The sequence below is a fragment of the Aspergillus alliaceus genome (genome assembly GCF_009176365.1).
Source record: "Aspergillus alliaceus strain CBS 536.65 unplaced genomic scaffold BDW43scaffold_59, whole genome shotgun sequence".
In the NCBI taxonomy this organism is placed as follows: domain Eukaryota; kingdom Fungi; phylum Ascomycota; class Eurotiomycetes; order Eurotiales; family Aspergillaceae; genus Aspergillus; species Aspergillus alliaceus.
The window spans coordinates 160156-174639 of NW_022474742.1; the positions used below are offsets into that span (position 1 = coordinate 160156).

The window sequence follows — 14484 nt, forward strand, 5'->3', positions numbered from 1 at the left end:
TCGTCAAAAAACAAAAAACCCATCTCCACGAAGGCAAGTGTCTATCATTAGTGGGTGTCTCGTAGGCGCTGACTTTTCAGCAAGACAGTAGATTCATTTGCCTCCGCAAGTCTTTCTAGGTCACGTGCATACAGTGCATTGTTTATCCAGTTATACACGCCAAGCTGTCATGTGCCAAACCATGGAGCTGACTCAGCTCAACCCAACGATGATCTTAGTTTTCCTCAGAAGAAGCTCGAAGTTAGTGCTCATGATATCGTTTTTCGTGATATCAATGCTGTTGGGAGTTGGTTGGCAGGAACCATCAATTGAGGGAAATGCTGCAATTTGCGGTAGATCCCGACGTACTTCCTCAGGTGAAGACATTTGCTTTAGGAGACTTGAACAAGTTGATAGAGGAGTATCACAAATGGTTTGGTGGGAAACTTGTGATTGATGTGACAAAATAGATACGTTTCGAGATCTTGACTATAAATTCGCTTTGGGGAATGCATAGGCCTATGATCACGACAAAGCCTCTATAGCTTCGAGGCTACAACTATCTTAAGATGATCTTATTCATATTAGCCAACCTTACATATTCCTTAATTAAGCTTAACCATTTTTAAATATAGTCTTACGGTAACAACTGTTGTCACAGACCACTCGTCTTTTCTTACGTTGGTGCCGCCTTACTCTTCGATACGAGCCGGTCGATGGACACTTGCGTTGGAGAAAGTAAGACATAGAATAAGTCAGATATGGCAGCTAGAGAAGTGAAACAGAGCACATAGTACATCGGAAGGCAGTTATCGATTCCGCTAATATACGCGAGGAAAGGCTAGTACTAGCCTATGATGAAGACAGGAAAAAACGGGAAGTTGTTCGGTGTAATATTGCACCTCCTATACATTTTTTTACCCTACAACCGCCCCGATAGCCTACCAAGTTCGCTAAACCCGGACTCCGTGGAGGAAATATGCGCTTAGCTACCACCGCGAACAAATTGAGAAACCGGGCGGATCAGTGGGAAATCGGTCAGATATTTACATTTAGATGTTTAGCAACCAATCACCATCTGAATATCTACCCCAACGAGCTTTATTTTACCCAGTGACAAGGGCGTCTAGGTAGTGTAATACCAGAAAGCAATATCTTGGACACTATGGAGGGGAAATAATGAACCTGATCTAAATCAGCCTTTACAAAGCTCATGAAGCATAAGTACTGAAAACCCGTATTTGACGTATAGGGTTAAATCACTGTCATGGATAATGTAGCTAGCTTCACCATCAAGGCAATTGGACCATCCATTTGGTATATCTATTCTTGATGGAAACCTCAATGCTAGGTTTTGTTGACTAGTATCTCAATGCATTTCTTAGCTCATTCTGGCTGCAATATCAAGACGAGCGAGGTAGATTCACATTGCCCGCATCATAGAGCAGAGATATAGAGCAAGCCATAGTAGGCCCGGAATCTACCAGTTAAATAAGATCTGCAGATATCTACTCGCTATATAGTCACAGCGAAACATTCAGAAGAAGGTTAGGTTATAGCATAATTGTCAGTCTAAATACAAGCATCATCCGTAAAAAGTATGTGCATGAGCGAGCCGAATGGGAACAGAAGATATAACGATAATATTCCTTTCCTTGCATTCATTTCTTTACATTTTAATCATGAATCAAACTCAAACGGTCATCCTTGCCAACAGATACAGGTATGATAGTCCTCTTATCCCAATCAAGATAGCCATCTCGTTTGTCATTGTTGCGCCATTTACTGCGCGAAGCGAGTTAGCCAAGTCCAAATGACTACAGCCAGGGAACAACTTACTACCACCAGAATTCATCGCCTACCTGCTCTTTATACAACTCATTAGACCGAGCGGATTTCAATTTCTCCACGTAATCGGGATTGTAGAGTAGGGGTCTTCCGATCACCACTCCATCCATGCGACCGTCTCGGATCCATTCTTCTGCCTCCTCTGGCTCGAAACCCGTGTTGCCAAAAAGAAGCGTGTCTTTGAGTATTGGCCGGAGGTAAGAAATTGCGTCCCATTCTACTCCACGTGGTTTACCATCAATCATCAAGTCGTACGCTGCCCACCAGCGCATAACTTGGACGTATGCAAGACCAAGCGTGTTCAGCGCCGCACAGAAAGGACCGTAGGTCGCCTTCGCAGCTTCCGGGCATGGGTTTCCATCAACATCCGTTTCTCCCATATCATTGTAGCCACCACAGGGAGCAATCTTGATGCCGATCCGATGATAAGGGAAGTGCTCATTCATCTTTGCGAGACATGCAAGGGAAAACCGCATGCGATTTCCAATAGACCCGCCCCATTCGTCTGTGCGCTTGTTGCTGTGGGATTCGAGGAATTGCATTGGTAGATATCCATTGGCGTTGTGGATCTCGACTCCGTCGAAACCTGCCTCTTTCGCGAGACGGGAGGCTCGTCCGTAAAGCTCTATGATAGCCTGAGGGTTCTCGATTGGAGTAGGCGTCGTATAGCCAGGGCCACCCGGAACATTACGGAACTTTCCGCCTCGTGCAGCAACCGCAGAAGGACCGGGTACGGGCTGCCCGGATTCGCGCTGCACTCGCGTACACGGGTGAGCTACTCGACCGACATGATGGAGCTGGCAAAATATGAGGCCTCCTTGCGCGTGGACAGCATCGGTCACTTTCTTCCAACCCTGAACGTGTTCCAGGGAGTAGATGCCTGGCATGAAAGTCCATTCGACCCCCTGGGGACAGATCAAAGCAGCTTCGGAGATCTTCACATTTCGAATGTTAATTAATGCGGAGAGATATTAATTTAATGGAGAGAAGATGGAGGGCGTTTAAAACGTGATGTGACTCGCACTTACAATCAAACCAGTCCCTGCGCGTTCACTGTAATATGGAGCGTGGAGGTTCTCTCGAGGTACATTGTCCCGGTTCCGAGTTAGTGATGCCATGATGACACGGTTTTTCAGGAGCTGATCTCCCATTTTTAGTGGCTCCAGCAAGTGCTGGAATGGTTCCGAATGCGGGCCCATTGTAGGTGACTTTATGAGATGCGTAAGGAAAATTGGCTGAGAGCAGCGGGAAGTCATAAATATTCGAAATCATACGTCCCCTACTATGGGTGCACTTGTACCTGGAACGTGATAAAGCCGGTGAAAGGAAACTGTGGGCCCTTCCAGGGAATGTGTAGGAAACGCGGGAATATCTTCTCCAGTGGAGGCGATAAACTCAGAGAGTTGCGAGTTCAGACCCCAATTATTTCTCCACACCCGGGGAAAACGTTCAGATTGAGACTAAGAATATTAATTATAGACACTGCTGGTAGCCATACTCTCAGATTACCTGAAAATCACAATCTTCGTCGAAGCAACCCCCCACAAGTGCTCCAGTGGCCACGATATCGTCCTGCGAAAAATGCTCACGTCCATTGACTACCAGGCCCTCCGGGATTTCAGCGGGCTGCCTTGCATCCACCAGACCTGTGTCAACAGCGACATTGGTTTCAACCTAGAAAATCTCCCTCCATTGGCCCAAGATGTTCTACGACAGCTACAAGTAGTTCCTGCAGTAAGTTACAAATACCACTCTCTCAGAGTCCAGTGCCTTCCTTTAACCTATCTACTCGTGCTAGGGAACACAGGTGCTCAAAAAAGATTCGGTGAAACCCACTCCGGCCTCAGCAACAGCTATTGCCACCGTAATGGCATACATGCACACCTTGTCGCACGAATTATTCAAGAACCTCAGCCACGTTCTGGAGCTACCGTGGGAAAAATACCTGGGAGAAATGCACGAGTTCACTATGACCAGACAGAACGAGTTGCGAATCCTGCGAGCAAATGCCCCAATCCCGAACAGTTGGTCGACTCTCGTATTTCCCCAAAAGTAACCGTTAATAATGTGCCTTTTGTCTGTTTACTAACTTGGTGTCGCTTATAAGACAATCATTGTTAATATTGCCTCTCCATATACAGCGACTGTTCTGTATGGCAATGCACTACGTGTGTTTTCCGAAGGGACCATAGCCAGCTTGGATCAACCGACTGTCGACCCGACTCTACTTCCAGATGACTCGACTATCGCCGGGGGCAATTGGATTGTCTATTATGTCCGGCCGAACGACGATGTTTACTACACACGCACCGCGGGAGCGTTGATGACGCCGTTGACTTGCGAGGATTATGCATCAAGAAAACGTGTGCGTGATATCATATTTTTGACCTGAGAACTTGTAGCCAATGCGACATATTTGGAAATCTATATATTTAGAAACAACAAAATCATTATTAGAGAATAGATTTATTTGATCACAAGTCTGGAAATTGTTTATTCACGAAAGCCAAGGGTATGTGAATCGGCTTCGCAGACAACCATTCTACAAAGTTTAGATTCCTTGAAACAGCTTAATGCAACATACAACCTTATGGGATACCATGTAGTTCTTAGTAACTATCAGACATAGTTAAAGTAAGAAACGAATTATGTAATTACTAAAGAAAACAGATATAAAATTTATATTCTCAGCTCAGGTGGGTTTAAGACAAGTGGATTGCGACCAGGACGGTCTCCATTGGGAAGTTCATTCAAGAAGCCCCAGTGAGATCTTTCTTTGTATTTCCGAGCCTACCAATCGTTGATATCCTTCGTCGGGTCTTTGTTGAGTAATGGAATAATATCAAAGAGCACACCATCATGAGCCAAGCATACGAAGATATGCTGGTTTACGTCGAAGTGCTGGAGTAAATCTACGCTTACCTATGCGACATCGGCATTCACGTAGGCAGATTAGGTGCCTTGTACGATCTGATAGAATGGCTGAGTACATGGTATAATTGAATCTAGAGGTTCATGATTTGTAGCTAGGTGGTGCGCAATGAACACAGAACAAGCGCATGGGGAGGGGTAGTATGGGTCAAGCTGGACCGATGACAGATACAAAGGCAGAGGCATAGAGCCTGTGGGACGGAATGTGCTAGCAAAGTGATAGCAGTCATCCCCGAAAAATATAAAGCTGGCGGGCGTGGTCCGAGACAACCCGTAGATATGTCCGATAGCATACTATTTGTTTGATCAGCGATTGCCTTCCTCGATAAGCGATTGGTATAAGGCTAGAATAAAAGGGTTAGACATAGAGCGACATACACCAGGCACGTCAAACAGATAGAAGAAACCGTTTCCAAAATAATCATGAGCACGGAATCCACAAACATTCAAGGGAAAGTCCGGCTCATGGATCTTGTGGCCTCTACATATAGGTCAGAGCAATGGATTCACCGGCTAAAAGCTGATTGACCGTACTCCAAATCCTTGGCTAGGACAAATACATTTGAGTTTATTGGCCAGCCAGGTGCAAAATTCTCCGTGAATTCCGGACCCATGACAATATCAGTTGAGGATGTGAGCTTTGAACCATCTCCAATATGATCCCAATGCCAATGGCTCCAAATGACCGACTCTTCCAATGAATTACTATTAGTTTTCATATTGAAAGCCAGTCATTTTATTCACTCACTTATTTGAGAAAGCTCAAATCCACCCCGTACTCGAATTTCTTCCACCCCGAAATCGACTTCCACTTCTGGTACAAGGCCTTCGATCATTTTGCGAGTTTGGGGGCATGTAGTTGTGAAATTGCTGTAATGGCCGAAGACATTCTTGGAGGCAAACAGTACATTTCGTCCCGCTACCAATAAGTTCATGACCCTAAAAGGAGCTTTGTATTGTCAATACTCAACCCCACAAGATGTTCAGGCGACCCCAGCCACTCTTTTTGGCATCCGGGGGTTCAGGATTTCTGTGAGCCTGGTCGAGGTAGTATCTAAGAGGGACTTCGTCTAGTGGAATTAATTTGGTCTTTTTCCAAACCTTGTACCCCAGATACAGTACGAGGACGATAGCAATGTCCAGGTAAGCACTAAGGAATATCTGGGTGCTCCATCTAGCAAGAAGTCATAGTTAGCCAGCACTTTAAAGAAGCAACGCATCATAGGTGTACACACTGCCCGTCAATAAATGTTGTAAAGCCCCCAGTAAGGAGTAGGATGAAGAAGCATGAAAAACTCGTCCAGGCCGCATACGGCTGCAGAGGGGCTTTCCAAGGAAGTTCATCTCGGGAAATACCTTGCTTCTTCATAGCATAATAAAAGCGTAGGTAGACAATGCAAATAATCATCCAAGCGATATAATTAAAGGCAGCAATCAAATTCTGAAGCCAGGTGAAGACCGTTGCAGCACCTGAGCTGACAGTGAGATATCCGAGGCAGATACTCAGTGACATCATAGCGACAGACACATACGGCACCCCCAGGCGATTGACTTTGCTCACGAAAGCAGGGGCATGCTTTTCCTGCGAAAGCCCAAGAAGAACGCGAGAACCTCCCATCAGGACTTGTTCGGCCATTGTTATTAAACCGAAAATTTCAAGGAAAGGGAAAGGAATGTGGATTACTTGAATTCCCTGAGCCCCACGCACTGGTTAACACCACAAAGTTGATAATTGAAGGGACTACAGCAACACCTGCACGATCTGCGGCAAGTACAAACGGAGACTGAGCAGCAGTGCCGGTGGATTTGAGGAGATTCGGGTCATTTGACGGAACCAGCAACGTGATCATGAATATAGTTATGACTGTGAATTATAAGACACCATCCCCAAGTTAGCCATGGATTTAAAAGGGAGACAAGTGAAATGGCAGAGTCAGAACAGCAAGTACCGTAAAAAATAATCACTCTCCATACTATCCGTTTTGCTGCTCGTGGGATATTCTTTCGCGGATTCTGAGTTTCTCCAGCAAGAAGTGTCACATTCTCCACACTAGCATAAGAATATACCGCTGGCGTGAAAGCGCGCCATACGCCTAAGAACTGTCCCAGCGCTCCAGGGATATTCAGGTACTGAGTGAATGGACCTGGATTGCGCCAAAATCCAACGCCATATACCTCGCCTGTCGGGCCGCCGCCGCAAACAAGCACCAGCGCCTGTTTTCTTATCAGCCTGAAAGTGCCATCTAAGACGTACTAGCTTACCATCAAGTTAAGCCCAACGATTAGCATTATTTTAAGAATTGCAAACGAAAACTCGAGCTCTCCATATATTCGTATCAGCGACAAGTTGCAGAGAATAAGAAGCCCGCCGAAAACTGTGATCCAGATTGCGCTATTCACAGAGATCCAAAATTGAACGAGCACGGTAGCTGCCACAATTTCTCCCGGAATAGAAATAAAATATGCGTAGACGGTGTTCCAGCCTTGGGCAAAGGATAACGCTGGATCAACGATACGTTCAGCGTGTCTAATGATGCCACCGCTGAGTGGGAGGAGGGCACTTTATTATTGTTATTCATACCTATTCTGCACTGGAATATTGGAAAGTACCTTAGTTCAGCAATTGACACAAGCACTCCGGATACCAACAGACCAATAACGGAGTATCCTATACTAAAAGGTAATTAGTATCGCACTGAGCTTCTCACGGCATTGCATACATCGCGCCCGCTGGGCCGGACTGTGAAATAACCTGGCCAGAGCTGAGAAAGAGTCCCTGTTGAGAAGAATAGGAACAAGGTTAGACAGTATTATAAATAGATAACAATTTTGACCCACAGTCCCTATCGTGCCAGCTAGTGCAATCATCTGTATATGGCGTTGCTTAAGGCCCTGTCTGGAAAAAGTAAGCTATGGCCGTTAAGAAGTGTGGAGAATATGGCCCACCTCAAAAGCTCTCGCTCATGCAAATCGAAAACTTGTCCGGATACCGGTTCCGGCGTTGGCATACTTTTTTGTTCATTTTGTCCGACAGAAATCCCTTCTTCTTCCTTTTTCTCCATTTCGACAAAGAGACTGCCCGTAATGATGACGATTTTGAGAAAACTGTATGCAGGGATGATACTAAGAAAGCCTAAAAAGGGTTCTTATACCATAGCTATGCTTCCTCACTCTCCGTGTCTTATCTTATCTAGCTCATGACTCTAGCAACGAGGGACGAGATAAAGAAATATGGAGAAGAATTGGAGATACAATAGGCCCAGTCATCCTAGTGGAAATCTATGATGGGCTTGAACCAAACTCACCGAAGAGGGATACTTGATCACAAGAACCCAGATAGGGCTTTTCAGTTGCCTAATCCAAAATTGATTGATGGGGAAATAACTCCCTCTCGATTCTAGTCGTATTCTACTCGGGGAGTGGAGGCACCAGCCCCAATAGCAGGAACATAATTTCTGACTAGATAACAGATCCGCTCTTTCTTACATTGCTCAGTAACAAGAATTTTGGTCCAGTAAAACGATAACAGTAGTGCAATGGTTCATGAACAGCGATAATGGAACATACTCGGAAAATCTGACATTATCTTTGCATTTACTGATTGTTATCAGCTGTGCAATTTGATTTGCGACTGGCGCTGATATCGCTTCGATCCGATTTAGGGATGCAGCTATCAGAGAACGCTTGTATAACCTGATAGTGCCCTATTCAATACCCATGATTATTGCACGTAATCTTCACCCCACACCCGGACCAGAGCCGAAACCGGTAGACGAATCCGAGAACCCGGACTACATCCTATTGGGCGTGCAGGGTAGGTTAAGGGGAAATGGACTTACTGCCTTTGAAGAATAGCACGTTGCTTCTTCTGTGTTACCTTTCGTCCCATCCTCCTAATATTATCTTGTGAAAATGGATCGCACAATCCACCTCGCGATAATCGATGCCGATATACCTGCTCGCGGATTGTATGAGGCACGTGGGTTATACAGCTCACAATTCGAAAGGGTCCTTCAAACCGGCGTCGCCCAACTAAACCAAACCGAACAATATAGGTCCTATAAGCTAGGCCTTCGCGTCACCGCATACGATCTAGTAGGTGGTGTATATCCTCCATTCGAGCTCCTGCGATCCGACCATCGACAATTTCCCAACAGCGTTCATCCTCCAAGAGGAAAACCGGAACCCAGGAAAGCCAACAAAATCGCCGAATTAAACCAACCCATCGATGCTATTTTAATCACTGGTGCCGCTGCAGGAGCTTACGAGACCGACAAATATCCGTGGATCCTAGAGTTAGAAGGTTACATCAAAAGAGTATATGCAGAATATCCACATGTACGAATTCTCGGGTCTTGCTTCGGACATCAACTCATTGCTCAAGCTCTGTTTTCAAAAGAAGACCGTGTTGTGATTGAAAAATCACCCTTAGGCCGTGAAGCTGGTCTTTATACTATTCAGCTTGACTCGGAATTTACGGAATACTTTCCAATTGTGTCAGGGTTACATCATGGGTTGAGCATACAGATGATGCATGCAGATTGGGTGACAGTTAAACCCAGGCCAGGGACAAGCGAAAATGCTTCAATCAGACTACCCCGTCCGTGGGTGAATATTGGAAGGACGGATATATGTCCTATCCAGGGGCTTTACAACCCTGGACGCATTCTCACTATCCAGGGTCATTTTGAGCTTGACGCATTTGCCCTATCCAGAACCTGCATTGAGTTTGCTCCTTTACTGGGCTGGTCTCAGGAATTCCTGGATACTGTTATGGGGCAAATTGGTGATGCACCACATTACAAAGATGACGCAGATATGGTGGCAAAGGTTGTTGTTCTTTTCCTTGCTGGAATAGAGGGTGGTGCAAAACTGAATGGAACATCTTGAATCAAAGCGTGTCTGGGATGATGTTTATATCCCGTCGCAAAGCGTTGTGACTTGTGGAGATACCGAGTACGAGGGCAAAGGAAATATATATCATTAAGTATTGATTATATTAATTCGCTGATACAGCGAAAGGCTGTATTTCTTTTCCAAATCAGCCCCTATTCGGGGAGCAAAGTGCCATTAGAATAGGAGAAAATAAAAGGGTGATACGTACAATCCTTGGGTAAACAACTGATGATAATGTTAAAAGGGCGACGTCGACCGAAACGCGGCGAAGCACTTCATCACTGTGGGCCTTTCGTCACCGTCCGTGACCAAATTCCTTATGTCGCATCTGGGCAGCAGGTGAAAGAAGGCTTCTTCGATGTCCGATGAAGATTGGGCGATTCTAATGGGGGATTAACCCCCAAATTTCAGTCTATGTCGGTGCAGATCTCGAGGCGGATGGGAAGGGGACTATTCTGCGGCAGGATGTGGCACGTGTGGCGAATCGACTGCTAATTCGTGATGACACAAACGAGTGGCTTGATGTGATGGCAGGCGAGGAGCTCATGGATAATGCGATGGAGAGAGTTTATGTGCAAGGAATAAATTCAATCGAGGGTGAAGGTGTTGAGGAAATAATTCCAAAACTTGATGAACATAGGTTGTCTACTATCGGTCACTAATCCACTCGAGCATTTTGTCTACCTCGCCAATACTAAGCCAAGGGAGTAGGGACATTGTCATGTAAAGTTCAAGACACGTAGGACTCTTGTACTGCTCGATAGCTGGCTGACAACAGATATTCTACTATAGACCTTCAAGGAAGCGAAAGTTATATACGCTTGCGAGGCATTATTTCCTCGAAGGGGAAACCTGCCGTTATTGACTATAATTTTCATGCTCGTATTACAATGTGGCTAATTTGTCAAGGGTAATGTGCTAGACGTCCTAATACTTGCCGTCAAAGGAGGAGTATTAACAATACTACGTAAAAAGGACAGTCGGATGGACGACTGACTGGAAAGAGACAGGACTTGAATCAGGAGAGAAGTGATGGTGTCATTGGAGTCAATTAAAACCGCCCTTGGTGATGACAAGATCACAAGTGGGGTAGTATTGGAGAAGAAATTAGTCATTAAGGAGAGATGAAATATTTGTATAGGATTGTCGGTTGAAATTTAAAATATAAATATTCTCACTACATCGAGTGAATCTCTGCTCTATCGCAACCAAAGATTCCGTTGCCATAATACCAAGGCAAGCCTTTCTTTGCCAAGTATTCTTTACCTTCATCAAATACCCAAGACGGCCGAATCACTAAAACAACAATGTCCAACAATAAAACCATCCCCACGGCCCAATACGACGAGGTCATCGCCACAGCAACAAAATATGTGGACGGCCTTCGCAGCGGCAGCGCGACCGGGGTCTCCCAAGCCTTCCACTCCGATGCTACCATGTACGGCCTCTTGAACGGTACTCTCCTCGGCGGTCCTATCAAGAACCTCTACACTTACGTCGATCAGCATGGTTCCGCGGCGAATATAAAGACTCGCCTTGATGTTATTGGTATTACCCCTACGACTGCTGTGGTCAAGGTTGATATGGAGAAGGATGCATCGGGAACGGACTATACGGATTTTTTGACTCTGATTAAGTTGGACGGGAAATGGCAAACTATTGCGAAGGTTTTTCATGCTTATGATGGCTAAACATTGCGTGATAAACTATGATGGTTGGATGAGAGAAGAACTGAGCCATGTACTGAATCAGTTATGGAAATTTAATCACTTTTCCAGCGTTTTCACCATGATAAAGCGACGATAAAATAACCCTAGTACTACAACTCCACTCAGAAGGTAAATAAATGCACTCGAGCGCACACAAAGGACGCTAGATACCACCAGTGTGATGATCCTGTACACCTTGGTAAAATGTATGAATTATATCTAAAGTGGTGGTTTAACGAAATATCAAACGTAGGGAAGGAAAGAAAGAATTCTATCATACAGGAACTGTAGGAATCTTTTGTGTTGTGGGATCGGACCAACGGTGGATAAAGCAGTCTTGGTGCCTCAGGCAGGATTCGACCTAGGCCCTCTGACAACCAGCTCATTGACTAGATATAAGCTCAGAAGGTTAATTCAACGTAGATAGACGTACTCAATTCGGCGTAATATAGCATAAAATATGATTAACGCAAATTTTTAGGGATAATATCCTCAACATTTTGGTTGCTAGAATCACTGAGTTATGTTTAATTTGTCAAAGTCAGATTTAGCTACTAGCCCCACATGTGTATAACTCTAGCTAATGAGTTAACCCGCCAAGAAATAGGCTGGTTGTCCGATGCAATAACCCGGTGGCCCGGTCGGGTTGCCAAGAGATAAAATATGGTAAATATATTTCTTACCTATAGTAATACATATAAATTACTGTATTAAGATACTCTGTTTTATCAAGAATGTAGATTATTGCTTTATTAGGAAAGGATCTATAGCCACGGGCCCCCGCGGGTGGTTCACGTATATATATATTTTGACCCGTGGGTGGTTTATATATAATCTTAACCTGCCCAAACCCGAAAAAAGCTGAGAAACCCGGCCCAATCCCAAGTCTAGAATTGTGGGACAACGCGTCTTCTATCTCTCCGCTCTGAATATTCTATTATCAAGATATTTTAGATTCATTTTGAATTTGTTTGCGGTCTTATAGTACTCCAATGGACTAACTTCGGTATAACTAAGAATAACGAAGTACTATCTAAAAAAAAGGTTGCCAGAGGGCGGATGAGGACACGTGACATACTGCTGATTTCGTTGCCGTATTCGCGTTAATAAGGCGCAGCATTTTGTCGATTAAATTATATTGTATCAACCTGAAAAATTACTGAAATTGACTGTATAAAGCCCAATTGGTGTGTGCACGCTTTTTGTGGCCTAGTAGTAATTTTGGTTGACATATTACATTACATGATACATGCATGAGTTATCGGCAAATGATAGATCTTCTAACAGTGTGGTCAAGTACAAAGCATAATAACCTGCCCGGGACATCCTATCAGGGAACGGAAACATATTACAGCGAGCGAGGATCCCAGTCCGATCCATCCTCAAGCGGAAGTCAAAGTACACAGCCCCGGGGGCAATACTCGGCCTATAGCATAGAAAATGGCGCAACATCCATCCGTACACGGGGTACCATCTGTCGGTGACAACAGTTGTTTTTTAGATTGCTCAAAGAACTACCATCGGACCACCAATCATAAACCACAATTATAATTGCTTTTCCAAATCAACCATAGCCTGCAAAGCGTCTAGTGCCTCTCCTTGGATCCCACTGATTTCCACCTGAGGCAGTGGTTCTCTTGGGCGAGGGCTTCCGTACTAAAACCACTTTGTACAGGCTGCCTTGACGCCCGAAACACCTAGTTCCGAAAGCGCCTAGTCGGCGACGGATAGCTTCCATTGGATCTCTTGTGCTCCCTGAAGTTTCCCAGCTTTGTACAGTCTGGCAGCCTCTATGTGTAGCTTCGGAACAAGGTTTGCCAGAGCAGAAACGATGCCGTTGGAGCCCACGATCAAACCGGGGAGCAAGAAGTCCGCCTTTCTAGCGAAGGGGCCAAATTTGGTGGTAGGGAGCGATGCAGAAAGACGTTGCAATTTACCTAGATCGCCGCAAGTCAGCTTTGCGCCGACGATCTGAGGGTATGTTTTTGCCAAGTCGATATGATGAGGTCTGAGTCCAGGTCTATGTTGGATGTCACACCGGGAAAATTTTAAATCAGGATTGGGAATGCTGATTTACTGGCAACCTGGGACAGAATATATGAGCTTATCGCATCATCATTAAGTAGACAGATAGCCTCACCTCAGCATAGAAAAACTTGAGGACGCAAGACAAGAGCATAACCAGCCCCTGCCTCTTGTGCTTCTGTGATGTTTACCAATGTCTCATGTACGCTGCTGGCGCTGCATCCTGCAATAATACTGCACTGGGGTAATCTTTTCCAGGGACTCTCCTGACATGGCAGATAATTTGCGCCAGTTCTTCGCGCAAAAGATGAATGGCCTCTCCATTACTGCCGTGCATGACAACGCCAGCTACTCCGCTAGAAAGTCGTCGCTCCACATGCTGAGTGATACTTTTATACTCGACGCTCTCGTCCTCGTTAAAGAAAGTCACCATGGGAGAGTAAACTCCATAGCGGGGTGGCTGTGCGGATGACATGGCGGAGTAAGAATTGATGGCCGGAACCTTTAGGCAGGATCGTATACTTTATCATTGGGTCAATTATTTGAGAGATTCTATTCGCGAGACAAATAATTATGGGGTTTTAGGATGGGGGTTGTTGGTGGGTAACATTTTTTTCCGGTTCTTTGCCCCGAAAGGATCGGATGGCAGCCGAAATTACTATCATCTGGCTAGCGATAAGATATCTACCGCTCCTGGGCTCTCGTTAGTGGCTGTGATTGATGGACCGAAATTTGAATCGCCTATTTGACTTTACATTCGGCATGACTGTTCAATTGTTCACTCTGATACTGTAGAAAGGTACGTAGTCTGCTTGGGGTGGCTCTTTGCTCGCAGCTTCGCCTCTGCGTTTGATGGCGAGATACGCTTCCTTGGTTTGTCTCGGTCTAAGGCGTGAACTACAACCGTAGCCTAGCCCTCTTACCCGCCGTTACATTACCTGTTGAAACACGCCCTAGCCCCATGGCACCAGCAATATCATTCTGCGCTCCGCAACTACTCCATCTCCATTTCCGGGCGCGTACGTCGACGCTCCTTCGCCATATTCCCTCACCCCACCGCAACTGCCCCAGATATTCTTCCTAATTAACGACTTGG

General features: G+C 45.3%; 6 protein-coding genes across 6 annotated transcripts; 3 read left to right on the forward strand and 3 right to left on the reverse strand.

The window, feature by feature from the left end:
• Positions 1-1655: 1655 nt before the first annotated feature.
• Positions 1656-3026, reverse strand: BDW43DRAFT_315510 (alkene reductase; the record flags this gene model as incomplete). The annotated part of the gene is made up of 3 exons (XM_032048084.1): positions 1656-1764; positions 1819-2762; positions 2856-3026. The coding sequence occupies 3 exons, from the start codon at positions 3024-3026 to the stop codon at positions 1656-1658; spliced, it is 1224 nt and encodes a 407-aa protein (XP_031895710.1).
• A 382-nt stretch (positions 3027-3408) lies between these two features.
• On the forward strand, positions 3409-4219 carry BDW43DRAFT_303568 (uncharacterized protein; the record flags this gene model as incomplete). Its single annotated transcript, XM_032045440.1, has 3 exons — positions 3409-3561; positions 3626-3865; positions 3935-4219. 3 exons carry the CDS (start codon positions 3409-3411, stop codon positions 4217-4219), a joined length of 678 nt encoding a protein of 225 aa, XP_031895711.1.
• Positions 4220-5724: 1505 nt separating this feature from the next.
• BDW43DRAFT_303569 (amino acid permease/ SLC12A domain-containing protein) lies at positions 5725-7766 on the reverse strand (the record flags this gene model as incomplete). Its single annotated transcript, XM_032045441.1, has 9 exons — positions 5725-5932; positions 6072-6381; positions 6443-6622; positions 6708-6972; positions 7021-7318; positions 7369-7431; positions 7479-7534; positions 7597-7654; positions 7705-7766. 9 exons carry the CDS (start codon positions 7764-7766, stop codon positions 5725-5727), a joined length of 1500 nt encoding a protein of 499 aa, XP_031895712.1.
• Positions 7767-8670: 904 nt separating this feature from the next.
• On the forward strand, positions 8671-9648 carry BDW43DRAFT_322529 (type 1 glutamine amidotransferase; the record flags this gene model as incomplete). Its single annotated transcript, XM_032049574.1, has 1 exon — positions 8671-9648. One exon carries the CDS (start codon positions 8671-8673, stop codon positions 9646-9648), a length of 978 nt encoding a protein of 325 aa, XP_031895713.1.
• Positions 9649-10961: 1313 nt separating this feature from the next.
• Positions 10962-11345, forward strand: BDW43DRAFT_315514 (uncharacterized protein; the record flags this gene model as incomplete). Its single annotated transcript, XM_032048085.1, has 1 exon — positions 10962-11345. One exon carries the CDS (start codon positions 10962-10964, stop codon positions 11343-11345), a length of 384 nt encoding a protein of 127 aa, XP_031895714.1.
• Positions 11346-13076: 1731 nt separating this feature from the next.
• Positions 13077-13863, reverse strand: BDW43DRAFT_303572 (dihydrodipicolinate synthase family protein; the record flags this gene model as incomplete). Its single annotated transcript, XM_032045442.1, has 3 exons — positions 13077-13334; positions 13520-13627; positions 13660-13863. 3 exons carry the CDS (start codon positions 13861-13863, stop codon positions 13077-13079), a joined length of 570 nt encoding a protein of 189 aa, XP_031895715.1.
• Between the last annotated feature and the right edge of the window lie 621 nt (positions 13864-14484).